At 42.8% G+C, this 23,550-nt stretch overlaps 2 protein-coding genes across 5 annotated transcripts in view; both read left to right on the forward strand.

Annotated features, from left to right (window-relative positions):
* Nucleotides 1–8,198, forward strand: part of AHCYL1 (adenosylhomocysteinase like 1) — a 93,036-nt gene extending 84,838 nt beyond the window's left edge. For 2 of the 3 annotated variants that reach the window (XM_061632599.1, XM_061632601.1), the window contains exons 11-17: nt 1,057–1,127; nt 1,602–1,696; nt 1,779–1,877; nt 2,414–2,482; nt 4,142–4,220; nt 5,370–5,490; nt 5,984–8,198. In XM_061632599.1, coding sequence (XP_061488583.1) covers nt 1,057–1,127; nt 1,602–1,696; nt 1,779–1,877; nt 2,414–2,482; nt 4,142–4,220; nt 5,370–5,490; nt 5,984–5,990 — 541 coding nt within the window. In that variant the 3' untranslated portion in view covers nt 5,991–8,198. Of the gene's footprint in view, nt 1–1,056; nt 1,128–1,601; nt 1,697–1,778; nt 1,878–2,413; nt 2,483–4,141; nt 4,221–5,369; nt 5,495–5,983 lie in introns of those variants that run through there. The other variant, XM_061632600.1, reaches the window with a different exon arrangement.
* A 12,539-nt stretch (nt 8,199–20,737) lies between these two features.
* Nucleotides 20,738–23,550, forward strand: part of STRIP1 (striatin interacting protein 1) — a 33,913-nt gene continuing 31,100 nt past the window's right edge. For both annotated transcript variants that reach the window (XR_009763513.1, XM_061632602.1), the window contains exons 1-2: nt 20,738–20,989; nt 22,070–22,139. Coding sequence is in view for 1 of the 2 variants with exons in the window: in XM_061632602.1 (XP_061488586.1) it covers nt 20,849–20,989; nt 22,070–22,139 (211 nt within the window). In the remaining variant the exon portion in view is untranslated. The remainder of the gene's footprint in view (nt 20,990–22,069; nt 22,140–23,550) is intronic.

Here is a 23,550-nt window from a genome sequence, read left to right on the forward strand (position 1 = left end):
ATGGTGGAATAAGTGATAAACTCCAATAAGATTTATAGAAGCAGTAACATTTAATTGGATTTGCCATTTGATTACTTTGTAGGGTTTTTAAAAACTAGGATAGACTGTCACTTTACTTTTTGAACTCTGAAAGATATTTAGAGCATGTTGCTTTTAACAGTTCTTGCAGAATATTTTTCTTAACCTCCTGAAGGCTTTGTGCTGTTCTTGGAATATCTAGTTCTCTTCAGACTTTTCCACACAGTCTCCTTGCCCATTTTCAGGATTACCACAAATTTCAGGAAATAAGTGTATATTATTTCTCTTTTCCCTATCTCTTGGGCATAGGAAGAGCTTTAGTGTACTATTAGGCAATCTTATGTAACTTACCCAGAGACCAGCTGTTCTGGGCTAATACAACAGCCTATCCTGTTTCTCTTCATTTCTTCTGTTGCTGCTGTTGTTTCAGGCAGTGTCAGTTTCTTCAATAATACATGTGAAAAGAATTTCTGTATTGGCAGTAGGTAAAAAAAAAGAGGGGGTGAGATGGAAGTGAAGCATTGGTAGGAAATGGTCAAATGTATGAACCTTAAATAAATCATGTGTTTCTTCCTCTGTTTTCCCAAATACAGCCACATGCTAGTCTCCATTTCAACAGTGTCCTGCTTCTAAAGAAGCAGAGATCCAACTTTTAAAGAACTGGTATCTAACAAGTTTTATATTAATATTTTAACTTTAGTTCAGTAAAATGAAAATGACTATTCATGATCGCTCACTTCAAAAACTTTACACATAATAGTTGCTCAAAGCTCAGCTGAAAAATAACTTGGTAAACCTGCAGATATAAAGTTCTTCATGAAAATAGACTGTTGCAGCAATACCTTTTATCCAAATAGCTATTTAGGAACATAGACACATAAGTGTAGCGTGACATTGCTAATGGATTCTCTAAATGTCAATCAAAATTTGGAGACTGGGGTGTGAGGTTTAAAATGTAAATGGTCCAAGCAGTTTGTTTGTTCAGTTTCACATAGCAATGGTTGTAGTCTCTTTACTGTCTTACTTTCTGTTTGGCAGCATGGATGGGTTTCGAGTAGTGAAGCTCAATGAAGTCATTCGCCAAGTGGATGTTGTCATAACTTGCACAGGTACAACAGTCCGGGAAGGACAGTGCATGTGTTTCGTTCATCCTATTTCCCCCCATCCACCACTCACCCTCTGAAATCTTCCTATTCAGTCTTTCTGCTCAATAATCATAATCATCGTAATAGTGGCAGTAGTATTTTATAAGCATTTCCCAATCAAAGTTGTATCACTTGCTATTCTATTGTAAGTAATTATATGAACAGAATGACTTCTACTCATGCAACAGAATTTTTCCTCCCTCTGCTTCAGCTACACCCATCCCAGATTTGCTCTGGGTTTTCCTCCAACCCTCTGAAGATGATACGGGGAGGGAAGGGAGGGGAAGTTCCATTGCACAAGTGGAAATTGTTCAACTTGTGCAACTGCTTAGTTGGATTCTACCCACAGCTTTGTGATTAAAGCTTTAGCCATAGACAAGGGAAAACATGATGGTTCATGTGTCTCCTGCTTGGTTTAACTGCCTCTTTTCACTGCAGGAAACAAGAATGTGGTGACTAGGGAGCACTTGGATCGAATGAAGAATAGCTGCATTGTATGTAATATGGGCCATTCCAACACTGAAATTGATGTGGTGAGCGTCTATTAAATCTTAATTATGCTTCCAGTAATCTCAATATAGCCTAGTAGTTGATCCCTGTATCAATCTCTCCTAGGCTAGTCTTCGTACCCCAGAGCTAACCTGGGAGCGCGTACGTTCTCAAGTGGATCATGTAATCTGGCCTGATGGCAAGCGAGTTGTTCTCCTAGCCGAGGTATGTCTGTGAAGGCCTAATTAGAAGCCTCCATAGAATTGTCTTTTTTCAGGTTCCCTAGGTATTGGAAGACAATAGACTGGGCACCTAGCTATGTACTAGGGAGAAGCTGTTCTGCTGAATGAGAATAAGAAACAGGTGTCCGTTGGGTAGCTCACAGTTGTGGTCTAGCTTGAACTTTATAGCAGAAATCCAAATCTAGCCACACTAGTGGCGATGTAAAGGTCTCAAACATTTTGCTAACAGATTTTCACTTCCCCACTGCTAAATCATGCCTGTCCTTTTGGGGTTTGGCACATCTGAAATGATTATCTTCCTGATTAAAAGTCAACTTCATCTGAAAATATCAGTGGTTATTAGTTCTGGTAAGGCCATACTGCTCCTGATTCAAATTATGTAGGCATATCCCAAGTTTGAAAGTTGAGCATGACATTTAGTGAAGAAAATTGGATCTGAAATTTGTGTTTGTTTGATGGTGCTCTCTGTGCCTGCTATATGGTGGTTTCTCAAAAAAAAATCCTTTCCTTTCATTCTAGGGAAGACTTCTTAATTTGAGCTGTTCAACAGTTCCTACCTTTGTTCTGTCCATTACTGCTACCACTCAGGTACATGATTTAGCCTGCAGGTCTCCTTGCCTTGCTTTATGCCATATTTATAATGTTATGTTTGTGGGGATGGAAGATGTAATATAAACATGAATATCTTGTATTTATTTTTTCAACTCTCTGTGCAAAAGCCTATTTAGAGCATTTATTGGAACTGCACTTTGCCTCTTTAGTTCTTTAAATAGATGCGCAGTATTAGAAATAATTGTACTACGAGGTCTCGTGAATTATGTGCTTAAGATATCTAGGGTGGTATCCAGCTAACCTTTTGCATTAGCACTAGAGCTAGCACAGTGGGTTCCCCCCTCTCCTTCCTCCCGTACCCTGTTCCATCCCCAAATCTGCTCTGGAAGGGTGGGAGAACCCCCAGAGCAGAGTTAGGGAGGCGTGGGGGGAGGAGAGAGGGAACGATTGCTTTAGTGCTACATTGAATATAACCCAGAATGTAGAACATATAAACTTGCAAATTTTGAGCATTCCTGAAAGATTAAATTTAATAACGTGGCTTTTTGGAGCAAAGGCTCAATTAGAAGGGAAGGGCATGGAGAACTGAGCCAGATGGCTAATAGAGCAACTGAGGCAGCAAAGAGATGGTTATGGGAGGAGGCTAGGAAGTTGTGTTAATTGCTGAAGCCCCATCCCTTGACTGCTTAAAGCCCTGGTATGCTCTCCCCTCATTTATGAACTTTTTCTGTCTCATTGCCTGCATATGTTTCAGGTTTTTCCCTGCAAGGAAAGATTGTTTCTCAAGATTGTCAGATCCTGTGTCCTTGCACAGTGAACCTATAGATGAATGAAATACTTAAAATTACTGCCTCTCACTTATTTTACTCATTCTTCAATTTAAAAATCAGCACAACTGTCCACTGTGATTTTGAAAACATAGTTTGCAGTCTTGAGAGGTTAAACATCTAAGGAAGCAGAATAGACAAATTGTTGATTCAGCTGAATAGTGTTACACACATACAGGGGAGATTGGCCATTCCCTTCAGAAAAATGTCTCTATGTACCTTTGTTTAGGCACTAGGGTGCGTCTTAATAACATTTTAGCATGTTTACATTCCTTATTTTTGTTCCTATTGGCCCAGCAAACATTTACCAGTCAACTTCCCTTTCAGTAATTTGGTGTATTCTGTACAAACAAACTCTCACTGCAATAAAAAAAAAAGAATTTAGATCCTCAGAAATGTTTTGTCAATTCTCCTAAAATTATCCTAAAAGATAGAAGACAACCACCACTAAGCTCAATGTCTAAGATATCTGTGCTAGTAGGTTAGCCACCAGGCATGTCCTGTCATTCCGACAGGCTTTTGGGATAGAAGGTGTTTAGGATTGGGCTTTACAAGGCTTGTTTTATTGTTTTATATTATTATTGTTTGTATTATTTTAAATTGTTTTTAGATTTTTAAGTGTCTTTTACGGTTTTGAGGTTGTGCATAGTTTAATTGTATTTTAATTGTATGTTTTTCTATGTTTTTAACTACATGTAGTTCTATTTGTAAGCCGCCCTGAGTTCCAGTTTGGAAAAAGGGCGGGGTAAAAATAAAGTTTTGATTCAATTCAATGTCAAAATTACAATGAAACTTTTCAGAATGTGCTGGAAAGAATTGATAAAGTCTGCAGTTGTTGTTACTTCCAGCATCTCTCTGATCTTCACAGGCTCTGGCTTTGATTGAGCTTTACAATGCTCCTGAGGGACGATACAAACAAGATGTGTACCTTCTGCCTAAAAAGATGGGTGAGCAAACAACGGTAGAATCTTTAGCTGCTGCTTGTTGATCTGTGAGCGGTAGCCTCCTTTCTGAAGACCCTTGGAATACCATGGGTGGTATTCAGTGCTAGTGCTACTCAAAGTAGACCCACTGAAGTTAATACATGACTTAGTTTATTAATTTAAATGGGTCTACTCTGAGTAAGATGACTACAACCCGAAGACAGGATAGCACATCATGTATGGTTCTAATAAACCTAGTTTGTTAATCACGTTTGTGCTGGGCAGCTGTGCTTTGAGAATAGAATGGAAGCTTTCGAGATCTTTGGTATATAAAGTCTTTGTGTGCATTGTCCACCCATTTCATGTCAGGCTTCTGAGTCTTAGACCAGTGGAATTTAGATGTTTTTGAGAACTTCTTCTTTGTCTGAAAGAGCTATGTATGCATTGATCTGTTTTTGCTTGCTGTGATTGTAAACCTGATATATAAGCTGGGGTGTCCCATCTTGGAGCTAATCCTATCAAAAGATGGGCTATAAACCTAAAATATATAAAAAATGCCAAGGGTCTGCCAGTACCAACATATGAAAATCATTAACAGGGCTACATAGAATTCTCCTACATAGTATGGTATTTCTGTCTATACTTTCCAGGGGACATGCTATATACTTGTTGCATATCTTTCTGCTTGTACTTGTTCTACTTGATGGAATATCTTCAGTATGAAAAACCCAAGGCAGAAGCATCTGCTGTGCCCTCTGGCAAAAATTGTAAAATGAAAAACACCTGTTAAATACTGAGCCTAGAGTAGGAGATTCCTTGGTCATTCCACATCTTCGATTATATTCTATCTCATGATTGAATTCAGGGTAGAAAAAAAGACTATTTTTTCCACTATTCATTTCTATATTTTAGAATCATATCATGTGGGACAAAACAAAGCCAAGAACATACTCTTCCTATAAATTGTCCCTCTGCCTCAGTATTCATGTAATCTTTTATATTTGTCTATAGCGGGAAATAATTCTAGATGAGCTCTGCTAGAACTGCTAATTGTTCTTTATATTGAATCTAGCATTGGAGGGGAAAATATTTTCAGGATTAACTTTTAAATAAATCTGGGCACTGTAAACAGGGTTTTAAATTATCTAAACCCTCTTCCTGTGTTCTTTCTAGATGAATATGTCGCCAGCTTGCACCTGCCTTCATTTGATGCCCATCTGACAGAACTAACTGATGATCAAGCAAAATATCTGGGACTTAATAAAAATGGCCCCTTTAAACCAAACTATTATAGGTAACCACCTGCATTAGGGAAAACTAGGAAGCATCTAGGGACTTGCCTGTCATTCAGATATAACATGAGCTGTAGATTTTTGTTGTTTTGTCAGTGATGAGCTAGTGTAATGGGCTTGTTGGATTTCAAAAACTCAACTTCAAAAACTTGCTCAGCAATTATGAAATTTATAAGAACAATGTCTAGCAGCTCTCTGCATCAGCTACTGAGCAAGGTGTTGGGAGGCTTCACTGAGCATCTTGACAGGAATGTTGGGGTTCAAATAGTAAAAAATACAGGCAAAACATAAAACCTAGCTCAAGTGTCTTAAATGAGAATTTAGACATCTAGTGCCAGCTAATGATGGACTTATGCACCAAGCAAGGAAAGACTAGAATTGGACTAGCAGAGCCAACAGTTCTGATAACCTAAGGCAGAAGTGCCTGCACTTGAATAACTGCATCTCAATGGGCACCCAGTACTTGACTTTGGCTTTTTCTCTCCTTTGCTGCAGGTACTAATGGACCATAATGCTGAAGGAACAGACCACGTAATCTATACAAGAGCTTTAGCAAGAATATTTTTAAAGAACATATCTAAAAACTTTTTTATTTTTATTTTATTCATGTGATTTTATCCACCTTTTCTTTTTAATATTTCCTTGTCTCTGTGTCTGACTTTATAGACAACCTGGGATTTCTCTGCTCCGTCACCACAAAAATAGTGCTATTTCAGCTCCTCAGCTCTATACATAGGGAGAGGATTTCCTTTGATGGACATTCCTGTCCTCTGGCGATTTTGTGTTTTAATTTAAAACTTTACAGGGCACCTTAGTTGTAGTTGATCGAACTGCAAAATATTAAGAGCACTTTTCTTTCTGTGTGGAAATATCTACAAATTCTAAATTGCCTTAATGAGCCCCAATTTATTAGCTGCTAGGCCAGTGCTCCTTTTTCTGTACTGGAACAGAATTATATCTTGTGGCCAGTTAGGTGTATATTCAGCAAATGCCTAATCTCTGGTCCTAATTGTGTTGTGAAGAATAAACAAGTGGGAAAATTCAAATCCTATTTATGATCAATTAGGCTATTTTTTTCCTACATGAAATGTATAGCTGCATGCCTGGTTACACTAAGCCTAGGTAGATTTTAACATGCTTTTAAAGTTGCTAGGGTGCTAATCTGAATTAAAATGGAATTGTCTATCCACTGTCTTCACCTCTCCAAAGTTTTTAGATGTTAGGATTTTTTTCTTGCTTTCTTTAATCCAAGATGTACAATAACCATATTTTAAAATGCAATGGGTGAGAATTCCTTCTCCTGCTAATGGAAATGTCAAGTTAGAAGGTTTCAGTTAATACATTGCAGAATAGGTTGGGGCCACCTAAGAACCAAATTGGCCATTCTGAGCTGAGACAGGTATCTCCTGTGCTCCATCCTCTCATTTGCCTAGCACTGGAGATATTTGAATGATGTAGTAGCTTAGCTTCTCAGATCTTATAAAGAATGATTCATTGTGTAAAGCACTTCCCTCCATCTTCAGGCTCCATTTGTAGCAAATGAATATTGAAGGTGGAATCCCTTCCTGTTGGCACTGCTATTTTAAGTGCTCTGCTGTTTTAATTATTTTATTTCCCGAGACTAGCATATTCTGTCTGGTTAACCTCTCCTGTGAAAATACAGGGCAGCAGCCAGATTTCATATTTTAGTACTATGAAAGGGGGAGGTTCATCTTTAGAGAGGCAAACATCAAGTTAGGAAGGTGATTCAGGCAAATGTATCTGATCACGTCAGACTTGTGCTGAAGTCTCAAGGGGCAGTGATGACAAGCCAGAGACTACTGTGAATCATAGTGAATATATATATGTTCAACCTTGAACTTTTCTGGCTTTTTTATATAACCTTTGCAGAAAACTTGATGTAAATACTGAAGATTACATTCCTAATTCCATCTTCATGAAATCTATTCCACTATTGTATGATGTTGGCTATGGTCCTTCCTGATAATCCTTCACTGAGGAGAATAATTTGATGTGGAGCCTGAGCCACCAAACCTTCGCACATCCATAATGCTTGCTCTCTAACTCTCAGAGCCCTAGGTGACCTTTCTCTTGTACGTTTTTGCCCCAGATTGCTGCTTGGTTCCACTTTGGCAGCTGCATGGTAACAACACAGCCTTGCAGAATAGAGCAGGCCATTGACTTTGAATGTGGGAGTTCCCTCTGCATCCAGCTTCTCCAAAATCTGACATTTAAGTTTGATCAGGTCAAACAAACTCTGCTCTTCCTTGTTATTAAAGCCATCCAGAACTGAGCATATGTGCTTCCTCTCAGTTCCTCCATCAAAATCGCTTCTTCTATTTTGTTGATTCCATAGTTTTAGTACTACCAATTCTGATCCCAGCATTGGCTTTGATCCCTCTAATTCAAGCAGCGTGTTCCCAGAAGTCCTCCATGAAGCTCAGGAGGGCCTCTTCATTCTGTTTGTCTGCCTCTGTGTTGCAGCATCAATAGGTACCTTAGCTAAGGGCTCCATCTCTGTATAAGCCATGGAATAAATTCTCATGCCTGGCAACACCTCAGTTCAGTCAGAGGGAGCATGTTACAGCATCAACCCAGGTGGGGATAGGTTTATTTTGTATATGAATGATTTTTAATGAATGCAATATTAATCCTTGCAGATGAGCAATAAATCATTACGCAAAATCTAAATAAAATGATTAGAAAACTACCTCTGCCTTGACTTTTTACATCTAATATAGGGATTTTTGAATAAACAATTGTAGTTCATGCTATCTGAGGAAACAAGTTGCATGCCCAGTTTCAACTCAGTATTTCAATTTTTATTCCATCCTGGTGAATCACTTATATCACCCTGAGCATAGTCGGATGTCTGTAAATTGAGGATATATGCAAATCCCTGACTTTAGACCACAAGGAGGAGCTTACAATCCTTGCTTCTCTTCCTGAAGTAGGCTTTACAGTAGGGGTGACGAAACACTAGCCTGTAGGTCAGATGTGACCTGCAGCTGCTGATCAGTGGGGCTCAGTGGGAAGCAGCTGAGAGGGAAAATGCCATTGTTTCCATGAATATACAAAACACTTGTCACAAATGCACCATATATAAACACAGATAAATCTTAAAATGTTATCAGGCTTTCAAAAGCAGAAGAAAAATGTTTAAGCAAAAAATATAAGAAGAGCGTTCCTTGTAAATATTCAAAAAGTATCCATACATTCTGCAGTTGCACATGCAATTTTCAGGATGCAAATGCATTTTATAAGGCACAGCTTGCAGTTCAGCTTTGCATTAAAATTACTTTCATTTTTCTACTGGGATTACTGAGTTCTTTTTGCCTTTTGCATAGTCAGAGACAGAGTGGTGAAGAGCTTGTTTTTTTTAATATACTGTTTAAAAAAAGGTTATGGAAAAAATGGAATGTGTAACTTATACTTCCAATTGTTTTCATGGGAAATTTCTTTGTGAGTATGTATATTAATTAATTTATTATATATTTCACACCTTTCCTCCCAGAAGGAGCCCAGGGTGGCAAACAAAAACACTAAAAGCACTTTAAAATATCTTGAAAACAAAAGCCTTTAAAACATAAACATATTTAAAAACATACTAACACAAAATATCTTGAAAAAACAACTTTGAAAGCATCTTAAAAAGCAATTCCAACTCAGACTACAGTAGGGCCCCACTCATACAGCGGGTTACGTTCCGGACCCCCGCTGTAAAGCAAAAACCGCTGTAAAGCAGAACACTTTGAATAGAATCGTGTGCGATCCCCAAAAACCACCATAAAAGCGGAAGAAGCGCCGTATGAGTGGGGCTTTAGTCTAATTGAGAGCGCTGTATTAGCGAATCGCTGTAAAGCGAAGCACTGTGAAGCGGGTCCCTACTCTGTAAGGTCTCTACTTAAAAGGCTTGTTGAAAGGAAGGTCTTCAGTAGGTGCTGAAAAGATAACACAGATAACACAGTGCCTGTCTAATAGTGAAGGAGAGAATGCCAAACTGTTGTTGCCACAGCACTAAATATCCACTTCCTGTGTAGTGTGGAACAGACCTCCTGATAAGATAGAGACCCTCACCTGCAGAGTGCAGTGATCGAAGGGGTATATAAGGGGTAAAATGACCTTTCAGGTATCCTGGTCCCAAGCTTCATAAGGCTGTGTACACCAACACTAGAACCTTGAACTTGGTCTGGGGGCTAATGGGCAGCCTGTACAATTCTTTCAGCAGCGGGGTATCATGTTGGTGATATGAGAAGTCATACTGCCATGTCTTGCATCAGCTGCAGCTTCTCAACCAACCTTAAGGGCAGCCCCACAAAGAGTGCATTATAGTAATCCAACCTGGAGGTTACCAGTGCATGGACAACAGTGGTCAGGCTATCCTGGTCCAGAAATGGCTGCAGTTATTTTACCAGTCAAAGTCTGTAAAAGGCACTCCTAGTCAATGAGGTTACCTGGGCCTCTAGCAACAAAGATGGATCCAGGAGCACCCCCAGACTGTGAACCTGCTCTTTTAGAGGGAGTATGACCACATCCAAAGCAGGCACCTGACCAATTATCTGAACTTGGGAACCACCAACCCACAGTGCCTCCATCTTGCTAGGATTCAGATTCAGTTTACTGGCCCTCATCAAGCCCACCACTGAGTCCAGGAACTGGTACAGGGCTTGCATGGCCTCTTCTTGTTCCAATGTTACAGAGAAATAGAGCTGGGCATCATCAGCATATTGCTGACACATTGCCCCAAATCTCCTGATGACATCTCCCAAGGGCTTCATATAGATGTTAAACAGCATGGGGGACAAGATGGTACCCCACAGCACAACTGTTGGGGCCAAAAGACAATCGCCCAATGCTATTCTCCAAAAACAACCCTACAGATAGGATCCGAATCACTGTAAAACAGTGCCTCCAATACCCATCTCACCAAGTCGGCTCAGAAGGATACCATGGTCAATAGTATCAAAAGTCACAGAGATCAAGTAAGAATAAAAGTTTCACACCTTGTCCTTCTCCCAATAAAGGTCATCCATCAGGACGACCAAGGCCGATTCAGTCCCACTATTAGGCCTGAACCCAGATTGGAATGGGTCAGGATAATCTGTTTCATCTAAGAGTACTTGCAATTGCTAGTCCACAACTCCCTCAATTATCTTCCCTAAAAATGGGGTATTTGTGACTGGGTGGTAGTTGTCACAAACCAGTGAGTCCAGGGTAGGCTTTTTCAGGAGTGGTCAGATCACTGCCTCTTTCAGGGTGGCAAGGACCACTCCCTCCGGCAAAGATGTGTTGACCACACCCTGGATCTACTCTGTCATCCTCCCTTGGTGAGGTTTAATAAGCCAAACAGGGCAAGGGTTGAGAGGGAATGTTGCTGGCTCCATAGTCGCAAGCACCCTGTCCATATCGTCAGGCTGCATCGACTGAAACTGATCCCAAGAAGTTACAGCAGACCTCAGTATATGTGGATGGGACAGCAAAATTGCTACAGAGCCGAGCAACTTTACCCTTGAAGTGCCTTGCAAACAATTCAGTGTGCGTTAACAGTTTGTGATTTGTGTGTGGGTCTGGCCCTGCTCACTACTGGAATACAGCCCTTGACAGATTTCCACTCCAGTGATCAAGACCTTAGACTGAAAAGGATTTCCTATCCCTGCCTACAGGAAGAGAGTAACTTTCACTTTGTCATCATTAGAAACTCATTGCAGAGCATTAAAGGAAAATCCTATAGCCAAGCTTCCAGAAGCAAACACTTGTACACAACTGTCCAACAGCACCGGATGCAAAGCAGAATTAAGCTAGCTGCCATTGCTGATAACGTGGTGGTGCTGAGCTTTTTGTGCAAGCGTTGGTTGTTTCTCTGCTTACCTCTGTGATTGTGTTCACACAAACACAACCCATACTGAACTACCTCTTTTTTTAAAATAAGGGGTACAGAATATTATTTCTATCTCCGAAAGTCCACATGCTGTAAAGTATGTATGAGTCTCCCAGACATGTTAGTTCTGTATTCTGTAGTGCAAGAAACCCTCCCCATTGCAGTGGGCAGAGGCAGTTTGTATTGGTCCTTCCTTCCTTAATTCCACTGTATGAACAGAAAGCATTAAGGATCCAAAATGTATATGTTAAACTGTAGTAATTGTGTGAACATGGCCTAAAGCACTCAGCAATTGGCTACAGTCCTGTTCCTCAAAAGGCCATCCTTGATCCCATTGGGCCCACCCAATCTCTGATGTTCCTGTTGCCACACCTTTCTGTCCTGCTTATATTTGGCTACTAATACTCCAGTTCTGGTCATCATGTGCACATTGTAGGTGAGACTTGGGCCACATCCAGACTATACACTGAAAGCACATCGCTTCCCCTAAGGAATTTTGGGGACTGTAGTTTGTTAAGGGTGCTAGAAACTGTAGCTCTGTGAGGGGTAAACTACAGTTGCCAGGATTCTTTGGGAAAGCCACATGCTTTCAATGTATGGTGTAGCTGTGATCTTGGCCAGCAGTAGCCACTAAAGCAGCAGGCAAATGACAGGTAAGCCCATCAAGTACTTTTAATGCTACATGACAGATATGGTAGTGATCCTATCCCAAGTATATATCTCAAGCATTTCATCCTGGTTTTTGCTATGTTTTTAGGACAAAACTGTAAATTGCTTTTATTATGTCCTTTTTGTTGAACATATCTGTAAATGATCAAACAAGCTGTGAATGAAAGTGGTATGTTCAGGTTTTCTTTCTGCACATGAATAAATACTAGCATGAGCTGGACTACATAAGAGTCCAGCTTGCAGTGTCTTAATAACGAACGTCGTCTAGAGTCTCCCTTTTACCTAGTTCAAGATGCTATTAAAAATCTGTAGTAAGCAGACAAATGTTGACAACACGGAAAAGTTTCTTGATCGTCACAATTTAACCACAATGTTTCATTACAGTGTAAAAAGCATTGATAACCTAAGTCTTTATATGTATGGAAATGTTGTAAGGAACTGTTAGATTACACTTGCTACGGAGAGGCATTATTTGGAATTTGTAGCCCCAGTTCTAATGCAGGCCACTTCCTAAATAAATAGAAAAAATGTGCAGATATTTTAAAAATCCTTATTGAACTGCTTCAATAGTTAATTCTACCACTAGCCCTAGTACTGCATTTCACTGCCAACTGATCCATGGCTCACATTTTTTCCATTCACCCTCGTGAATATATTCCTGGAGCCTAAGGCTATCTCATACACTTTTCATCATTAAACTGTTTTCATTAATCATTAAGCTCCCCTCTAGGATGCACACCTTAACGTGGTGAGGGGGTTTGAGAGTGTTGAAGAAGCTAAGAGCAATGCCATCTGGAGTCTAGACCAAGAGACTAGACTCCTAGCAGGGGCATCCAAGGTGGAATGGTCAAAGCTGAAACACCAGACTAAGATGCATCCAAACTCAGAGGAAGGCAATGGTAAACCACCTCTGAATATCTCTTACCACGAAAACCCTATGAACAGAGTATCCAAAATACAACACAAGATAGTGCTGGAAGATGAGACTCCCAGGCTAGAAGGCACTCACTGAGCTACTGGGGAAGAACAAGTACGAGTAGCGCTGTGACTAATAACGCAGCTGGGTCAAAGCCGAAAGGAAGCCCAGAGGCTGATGCGCGCAGATGCAAAAGGAGAGTCCGGAGTTGTACGATGCACACAATAGGAACATGGAATGTGAGAAGCATGAACCAGGGAGTTAGAAATTGTCAAGCAAGAAATGGAACGCATCAGCATTACAATACTTGGTGTGAGCGAACTAAAATGGACGGGAATGGGACATTTTCAATCAGGCAACTACAAAACATTTTATGCAGGAAATGAGAAATTAAGAAGAAATGGGGTCGCTTTAATAGTGAGAAGTGATGTAGCAAGAGCAATTAGGTGCTACAACGCAAGGTCTGAGCGAGTTATATCAATGAGATTAAACAGGAAACCTATCAACAGAACCATCATCCAAGTCTATGCTCCGACGGCAAACGCAGAAGAAGAGGAATTGGAGAGATTTTACGCAGAAGTACAGGGAGAAATTGATCACACACCAAAACAAGATGTGCTGATAATCATGGGGGATTGGAATGCAAAAGGGGGGAACAAAGAAGAGCTACGAATTGTGGGAAAATGGGGCTTAGCAGATAGAAATGAAGCAGGAGAGACTTATTGAATTCTGTGAAACCAATAATTTATTTCTTGCGAACAGTTTTTGAGCAACCGAAAAGACGACTGTACACATGGACATCACCAAATGGTCAATATAGGAATCAAATTCATTATATAATTGGTAGCAGAAGATGGAGAAGTTCTATACTTTATGCGAAAACAAGACCAGGAGCACACTGGTACAGATCATGAACGGGTCGTATCGAAAATCAGAGTAAAGCTAAAGAAGAACAACAAAGCAATCATAAAGCCAAAATACAATTTAAATAACATCCCAGAAGCATATAAAGATCAAATAAGGAACAGGTTTGAGGCTTTAAACTTAGTTGACAGAGAACCAGAAGAACTATGGAATGAAGTCAGAGACGTTATCAGGGAAGAATGCAAAAAGACAATACCTCTAGTTAAAAAGAGAGAAAGACCCCAATGGATGACTGAAGAAACTCTTAAAATGGTTAGAGAGAGAAAGAAATCAAAAGCAAAAGGAGATAGAAACACAGTCAGAACCCTAAATGCAACAATACAGCGACTAGTACATAGGGGCAAAGTGAACTATTACAATACTTACTGTATAGAAATAGAAGACGACAACAAAAAGAGTAGAACAAGAGCTCTGTTCCAAAAGATTAGAGAAATGAAAGGGAAATTTAAACCAAGAGTAGGGATGTTGAATATTCAACAGGGAAACACACTGACTGACCAAGATGAAATAAAAGGAAGATGGAAGCAATACACTGAAGAACTCTTATAAAAGAGATGCCAGGATGACAGATTCATTCATGGAGGAACCGTATGATGAAGAACCAGAAATTTTAGAATGCGAGGTGAAAGCTGCTTTTAAAATACTTGGAAGAAACAAATCACCAGGAACAGATGGCATACCAATAGAGTTGCTACAAGCAACTGAGACTGAATCTGTCCAAATTTTGACAAAAATGTGTCAAGAAATACGGAAAACTAAACAATGGCCCACAGACTGGAAGCATTCCATATACATCCCAATTCCAAAGAAAGGGGATCCCAGGGAATGCAGTAATTATCGAACTATTGCCTTAATATCCCATGCAAGTAAAGTAATGCTCAAGATTTCACAACAAAGGCTTTTACTATATATGGAGCGAGAAATGTCAGACGTCCAAGCTGGATTTAGAAACAGAAGAGGTACCGGAGATAATATCGCAAACATACGTTGGATAATGGAATGGAGCAAGGAATTTCATAAGAAAATCACCCTGTGCTTTATAGATTACAGCAAAGCCTTTGAGTGTATAGATCACGAAAGACTATGGAATGCTTAAAAAGAAATGGGGGTGCCACAGCATCTGATTGTTCTGATTCGCAACCTATACTCTGCACAAGAGTCTACTTTAAGGACTAGGGTTGCCAGATCTCCAGTTTTTTGCCGGACTCTCTGGCAAAAGGGGGCCGTCTCTGGCCTCCAGCCATATTTACGCTAAATAGCTAGATCTCTGGTTTTCAAGCGCCTCCCCCAGCCACGCATGCGTGATTCATGCATGCGTATGCTGCTGAAGGCTCTTCCCGCCCACCCGCCTTTTCCCAGGCAGGCGCAGGCGCAGGAGGAGGAAGCAGCGTCCTCCCGCCTGCCCGCCTTTTCCCACTGACCTAGCAACCGCTCCGGAGACAGCGTCCGAGTGGCCTGGCAGCCTCAGCAGCAGCCATGAAGAGGCGGTGGCAGTGGAGGCCAGGCTGGGCCGGCTCCTTCTTAGCCCTGGAGCCAGTTCCCGTCCTCCGGAAAGGACGCCCGCTTCACCCCTCATGCTGTGGGCGCCGCTGGGCGGGAGTGGCCACGATGGAGCTCAGCAGTGGCGGCGGCAGCCGCAGCGTCTCTGCCTGGGGGGCAGTGAGAGGTGCTGTGGGCTGATTGCCCTCCTCAAACGATGACGTGCTTTGGTCGCCGCTGGCCACCAGCGGCCGCGATGGGGCTCAGCAGTCTCTGGCTGGGGGGGCCCATCGTGGCCGCTGCCGCCCAGCGGCGCCCACAGCATGAAACAGCCAGCCGTCCTTTCCAGCTCCTTCTTAGCCCCGGCCCCGGAGCCAGTTCCACTGCTCTGGAAAGGATGGCCGGCCGCTTCATCCCTCCTGCTGTGGGCGCCGCTGGGCGGGAGTGGCCGCGATGGAGCTTGGCAGTGGCGGCGACGGCCGCAGCGTCTCTGGCTGGGGGGGGCCATCACGGCCGCGGCCACCTAGCAGCGCCCACAGCAGGAGGGGTGAAGCAGCCGGCCGTCCTTTCCGGAGCAGGGGAACCGGCTCCGGGGCTAAGGAGCCGGCCCTGGCCAGCCTCCACTCCTGCTGAGGCTGGCAGGCCGCTCGGATGCCGTCTCCTAGCAACCGCTGCCGAGACGGGGCCCACGCGGCCTGGCAGCCTGAGCAGGGGGCATGAAGAGGCGGTGGCAGTGGAGGCCAGGCTGGGCCGGCTCCTTCTTAGCCCTGGCCCCGGAGCCAGTTCCACTGCTCCGGAAAGGATGGCCGGCCGCTTCATCCCTCCTGCTGTGGGCGCCGCTGGGCGGGAGTGGCCGCAATGAAGCTTGGCAGTGGCGGCGACGGCCGCAGCATCTCTGGCTGGGGGGGGGGATCACGGCTGCGGCCATCTAGTGGCGGCCACAGCAGGAGGGATGAAGTGGCCGGGTGTCCTCGGGGCTAAGAAGGAGCTGGCCCCGTCCGGCGTCCACTGCTGCTGTGGGTGGCAGGCTGGAGAGAGAGAGAGAAAGAGAGAGGCTGGAGAGAGAGAGAGAGAGAGAGAGAGAGGCTGGAGAGAGAGAAAGAGAGGCTGGAGAGAGAGAGGCTAAATAATAAATAAATAATATTCTGCTGTTATGCCCATTTACCCACGAGTAAGCCCCACTGAAACTCCATGCAGATGCATATAGGATTGAACTCTTGGCTGTTTATTTTTATATGGTGCTGGCTCTTGGGATGTCAGATATGATCGTGTTTTCTTGGAATGATATGCTATCCTTTTAAAGTAAATCAGCTTGTGAGGGCTTTGAGCTACAAAGTGGTCTATTGTTATTATTATTATTTATTTGATTTATATCCTACCCTTCCTCCCAGCAGGAAACACCTACCAAAAAAAAAAACAGCCCACCACAGTTCCTGTAAGCAAAGCAGAATGCAATTGTTTGAAACTTGTGACCACAATGTGCAGCCAGGTGGTGAAGAGGGGGCTGTTCTGCAGCAGCAACCCTTCGTATGATATTTGGGGATGTTCCAAGCGTGTTGTTGGTGCAGCATTTTGCAGCTTGATGTCGGAGCAAGAGGGGAAGTTGCACATATCAGCACTCTGTGGTTTGTACCACTGAATGTGCACGACTTGGTTTCAGGCACCTTTATTATTTTCCAGATGCCTCTGCTTGCTTTCTTCCACCTCCTGACCTCCAGCGGCATGAGCAGACTTCGCACAAGTAATGTACTCAACAGGAAAATAAAATTAAACCCTTCCCAAACTCTGGCTGGGCTGTGTTACTTAACATCTCAGACCACAGCGCCTTTCTTCTCCCTCCTAGCATCAGCTTCTGGGCACAGAAGTGACTCAATCCGTACCTGTCCCTTTCTCACAGGCTTGTCGAGGACATAATATGAGTTGCACAACTTCCCAGGCCGCATGGATGAATCTGGGACGCAGAGAAATGGGGTGGCCAGAGGCGCAGGCAGGAAAAAGGCTCCCGGATTTTTAAATGGCTGTGTAGATTATGTCACTCTGGCATGACAGGATGTGCCTGTCCAAAAATTATGCAGAACGTTCTGGCCTAGTGGTGCAAAATGGCGGGGGCTCCTGTACTTTTAATTAATAGCTGTGCGGAAAAGGGAACATCAACAAGTACAGCTTTTCTCACGCTGCAAAGGAAATATCCACAAGTGCCTTCTGCTCTTTCTTAAGGGTATTCTACCTTTTTTTCTTTTTTTGCAGCTCTTTCAGGAAATAGCAAACATTTTATTTTCTGTGGCTTTCTCTTTTGGACAAGTTGCAAAAACATATAAAACAAACAGATAACCTTGAGAAAGAGCTGAAGAAGTTAAAAAATGCATCGGGTCAAGGCCAAATGAGATATGCTGTGGGAGATCTGTGATCACAGTCTCATACTTATATTGTCCAGGTGACAGGAGGAGCCACCCACCTGCCCAATGTCACTACCCTAAACAGCTGTTTAAAAACCTGTGAGTTTTGTACCTTGTTCTGTACCTGTCGTCTTTTGATCACACTATCATTACCCAAACTCAGTCTGTTGTGATTCGTGTTTTGTTACATTTGTATGATCTTGGCTCAGTAAGGCAATTTATGAAAATAATGTTACTGTTTTCAGTTCTCCTGCTGGTGGTAGATGTTTAAAGTCACTGAAAGGCAAAGGAATGCCTGAAAGGCAAACAGTGGCAGAGGGGAGGAGCGGGACAAAACTTTGCCCAAAGAGAATGCGTTTCAGTTAGGTAAGCCTGAAGAATGAAGGCTAAGTGTTAATTTCTAAGGCTGCAATCCAAGACTCACTTTTGTTGTTAGGTGCCTTCAAGTCGATTACAACTTATGGCGACCCTATGAATCAGTGACCTCCAATAGCATCTGTTATAAACCACCCTGTTCAGATCTTGTAAGTTAGGTCTTTGGTTCTTTTGTGGAATCAATCCATCTCTTGTTTGGCCTTCCTCTTTTTCTACTCCCTTCTGTTTTTCCCAGCATTGTTGTCTTTTCTAGTGAATCACGTCTTCTCATGATGTGTCCAAAGTAAGATAACCTCAGTTTCATCATTTTAGCTTCTAGTGATAGTTCTGGTTTAATTTAACATGGCTGCAACCATATCTACTCAGAAGTAACTCCTATTGAGTTCTATGGGGCTTAGTTCCTTAATAAGCATGTTTACAGTTGCTGCCTTCAGGAGCATCCATCTGTGCTCCCATCTAACATCTCTGCAACACTAGGCTCCTTTCTTCCAATAATGGCCTGGCCTGAGGGCACGTAAACCCTTCTTGCCAGAAGCAAGCAAGCGAGATTAAATGTTCCCTAAAGGCATTGAACTGTGACCTGGCAGACCAGGGTTCGAATCCTCACACAGCCATGAAGCTCACCTTGGGCCAGTCACTGCCTCTCAGACTCAGAGGAAGGCAATAGTAAACCACCTCTGTCTGAATACTGCTTACCATGAAGACCCTATCTGGGATCAACTTGAAGGCAGTCCATTTCCATTTTGCATCACCCTAAGCTTGTGAGAAAGAATGACCTTGTCACTTCAGATGGACCTAGGAACACCCTGTTTTACGTAAGATTTCTATTTTAATCTCCAATCAGAGAATTTTTTTTGAATGGTATGCTCCAAGCAACTGTGGTTGATACAATGTATCACATTTAATGACGTCACTAGGGCCCGCCCCGTAATGTCACTAGGGCCCGCCCCCATTTTCTCAGGTTTTTGGATGGTTCCGACCTGGCAACCCTAGTAAGGACGGAATATAGAGAAACCAAATGGTTCCCTGTCGGAAAGGGTGTGAAAATTGGAGGGAGAAATATCAATAATTTAAAATATGCAGATGACACCATACTACTAGAAGAAACCAGTAATGATTTGAAACAAATGCTGATGAAAGTTAAAGAGGAAAGCACAAAAGCAGGACAGAAATCTGTTTTGTTATGTGCCTCCAAGTCAACTGCAACCCTATGAATCAGAGACCTCCAAGAGCATCTGTCACGAACCACTCTGTTCAGAGCTTGTAAGTTCAGGTCTGTGGCTTCCTTTATGGAATCCAATATTCACACCTCCTTCATCTTGGTCCAATCCTGCTTTCCGTATGATATGTTCTGCGTACAGATTAAATAAATAGGGTGATAAAATACACCCCTGTCTCACACCCTTTCCGATGGGGAACCAGTCGGTTTCTCCATATTCTGTCCTTACAGTATCTATGTACATATGTGTGGCTAAGCTTCTGATCATGAAGGAGGTGTGAAAACTGGAGGGAGAAATATTAGTTTAAGATATGAAGACAATACCATACTACTTGCAGAAACCAGTAATGATCTGAAAAGAATGTTGTTGAATGTTAAAGAGGAAAGCAGAAAAGCAGGACTACAGCCGAATGTCAAGAAGACTAAAGTAATGACAACAGAAGATTTATGTAACTTTACAGTTGACAATGAGGACATTGAACTTGTGAAGGATTATCAATACCTTGGCACAGTCATTAACCAAAATGGAGACAATAGTCAAGAAATCAGAAGGAGGCTAGGGCTGGGGAAGGCAGCTGTGGGAGAACTAGGAAAGGTCCTCAAATGCAAAGATGTATAACTGAACCCTAAAGTCAGCAGCATTCAGACCATGATATTTCCAATCTCTTATGTATGGATGTAAAAGTTGGACAGTGAAAAAAGCGGATAAGAGAAAAATCAACGCATTTGAAATGTGTTGGAGAAGAGCTTTGCGGATACCATGGACTGTGAAAAAGACAAATAGTTGGGTGTTAGAACAAATTAAACCAGAACTGTCACCAGAAGCTAAAATGATGAAACTGAGGTTATCATACTTTGGACACATCATGAGAAGACATGATTCATTAGAAAAGATAATAATGCTGGGAAAAACAGAAGGGAGAGTAGAAAAAGAGGAAGGTCAAACAAGAGATGGATTGATTCCATAAAGGAAGCCACAGACGTGAACTTACAAGATCTGAACAGCGTGGTTCATGACAGATGCTCTTGGAGGTTGCTGATTCATAGGGTTGCCATAAGTCGTAGTCGACTTCGAGGCACATAACAAGAACATTAGTGTAGATGTAAATTTAATAGTTAAACATTTCTGCATAAGCACACTTCACTTGCATTGTATGTGGTAGTTTATGTGACAGCTACTGATTAGGGACCTACGCACCAAACGAGCCTTCGTTGCCTTGGGAACCATTTCACAGGCTTTACAAACTGGAGAAACACCAGCTTTAGAAATAATGCGACACAACCAAGATGGCTGCCGCGCGACGTCACGGTAGTCCTCATGTGTCCGCACCTCACTCCAAAACAGTTAATGTCTTTCCAAAAAACCCCATACTTCATCTTAGCAGCGCCCACAATGGCGTGTTTACGGAGCCGCAGTCCATCCGCCACGCTCAAGATGGTGACGTTTCCTGCGAGAATCTAGCGCTTAGCGTCTCAGTTTACGCGAGATTGCCGGCGCGTCGTGATGGAGCCGGGCGGTGGCGGAGGTCCTGGATTGTTAATTGTCAACAACAAACAAAGGAGCGGGGAACTCGGGCTGACGACGCCGGCGACGCCAGGGGGAAAGGTTCGGGAGCCCAACCGCAATCAACGCAAGGACTCGGAGGTCAGGCGGGATTGCGAAGGCCTCGGAGCGGGGAGGGGATGAAGCCTACGCCCACTCGCCTCTTCCTATTTTAAGTCTCTAGTCTAGGACCTGAGAGGGGACGGGGGGTTGGGAGTGGTTCTTGCTGGATGACTTTGGTTTACCTCACCTGTCGGGCCTGGTATGTCATCAGTGGTTTAAAAATAAAAAAGGTGGGAGTGGATCGGCATGTTCCTCTTAGCAGCCCATGTGTTGACAGTGGGCGTGCAATATTTAACTGCCCACCTCTGTCAAACCGGCCTGTGGCCATCTCCACGCGAGCCTTTGCTTCCATTCTGCCCTTGCTCATACGGTGGCTTACCCAGTTAAATAAACCACTACAGAATTCTTTTCGTAGGCCGGTTGAGCCCCCTGACAAATCCCCATCAGAAAGAGGGATCTCCTTTGTTCAAAGTAGATATCTCCGCATTCAAGTATAAGTATTGGAAATAACCCCCTTGCAGAGCAATCTTGTACATCTTTGCTTTTGTACATCTGTGTTAAGTTAGTATGACTCTCTAGAAAGTGTGCCTAGGCTTGTAGCCTTAACTTTTGCAGTCCTGTACATACTTACTTGGGAGTAAGTTACACTGAACTCAGTGAAACTTATTCTGAGTAGATACTGTAAAATTGCACTGTAGTCCATGAATCAGGCTCCAGGCAAGCCTTTACAGTATGAAGTTCCCAAGCAATGTGGCAAAACAGATTTAAGGGAGAGGAAGGTAATGGCAAGCAGTTGCAGACTAATGAGTTACCATAGTAACAAGGAAGCTGTGTGGGGAAAATTGAAAGCTCTTTAATGCTGAAACTGCCCCAGTAGAGGGATTCTGTCTCTGCCACCCTAGTCAGAGGCAGCATGCTTCTGAAGACCAGTTGCCGGAAACCTCAGGGGAGAGTGGAGAGGGGAGCGTGTTCTTGCACTGGGGTCCTGCTTGCAGGCTTGCCCCAGGCACCTGGTTGGCCACTGTGAGAACAGAATGCTGGACTAGATGGGCCACTAGCCTGATCCAGCAGGCTCTTCTTATGTTCTTAAAAGATTTTTAAACTGTCATCTTCATCCAGGGATATTCGGAATCACCAGATTTTGAGTTTGAATATGCGGACACAGACAAGTGGGCTGCTGAGCTATCAGGTAAACTATGAAATGATTTAGTATATTTTAATATATAGCTTTGTTCTGAAACAGTTTCATTTTATTGGGCTATATAATTGATGGTTCCACAACATAAAAATCAAGTACATATGAGAACAAAACTGATTTGTTCAAGTTTCCCAGGGATCGATGTCAGGGTGACTGGTCTGCAGTTCCCAGGTTCCTCCTTTTTGCTCTTTTTGAAGATAGGGACAACATTAGCTCTTCTCCAGTCATCCGGCAGTTCACCCATCCTCCATAATTTCACAAAGTTAATAGACAATGGTTCCAAGAGTTCTTCCGTCGGTACCTTCAATACTCTAGGATTCAGTTCATTGGGCCCTGGAGATTTGAACTTGTTCAAAGTGATCAGGTATTCATTGACCATTTGTCTATCAATCTCAAGCTGCAATCCTTCAACTTCACATTTCCCAGGAGGATCATAGACCTCTCTTTTGGGAGAAAATTTGAGCCAAAGTAGGAATTGAGCACTTCTGCCTTTTCTTTGTCATCTGCTATCATTTTGCCATCCTCATTGAGTCTTTCCTAAAGTCCAGGGTATGCACATGGCTACTCTCAGCTTTTGTTTCCTTTAAAATCAAGAACTCAAGCATAGTGTGGTCACTTTCTTCCCAGTCCTTCTGAGGTGCAACCCATCACTTGCCAGCAGTTCATCTTCCAGGAAGCATAGCCCAGAATCCAAATCTCTCACATCTGCGCCACTTTTGTAGCCAGTCATTTACCCAGAGTATTTTTCTTTCCCTTTCCACTCCTTTTCTAAGTACCGGAAGGATGGACGAGAAAACTATCTGGGCCCCAAAGTCCTTGAGTTTCCTTCCCAGAGCTTCAAAGTCTGACATGAGTTCTTCGTAGCTCATCTTGGCAGTATCATTTGTTCCCATATGGATGAGAAAAAAGGGAAATCTGTCAGTGGGCAATGGCAACCCTTCCATCACATCTCATCCATCCTCCAGGGAGACGGCATACCTGGCAAGTGCATGAATCTTCTCGGCATACTTGGGTTTCAATCCCATGCAGTAGGGAGTCTCTCACTGCTACTACTCTTCTTGTCGTGCAGCATGGTTTTATTGTCTCTGCTTGACTGAGCTTCAGCCTCTTGCTCGCTATTGTGTGGGGTCTCCTGTAACACTTCCTCCGCAGGCTGTCCTCTACTCTCATCCTCGCTTGGAAGCGGTTCCATAGTTCTACCAGTGAAGGGTTTTTTCTAGCTCTTCTGCTTCTGTTACCCTTTTCTGGGAGTTTCCTCTACTTCATTGTGGCTGTCCACAACAGTCTCCTCTTCTGCTTCATTATGCTGCTGTTCTTCCATCTCCTGTACTTTTCTTTGCTATTGTTCCAGCGTTCTATCTAAGAACTCTTCATCTTTTCTTATACTCTTCTATGTAGTCAC

Source organism: Rhineura floridana, chromosome 6 (genome assembly GCF_030035675.1).
Source record: "Rhineura floridana isolate rRhiFlo1 chromosome 6, rRhiFlo1.hap2, whole genome shotgun sequence".
In the NCBI taxonomy this organism is placed as follows: domain Eukaryota; kingdom Metazoa; phylum Chordata; class Lepidosauria; order Squamata; family Rhineuridae; genus Rhineura; species Rhineura floridana.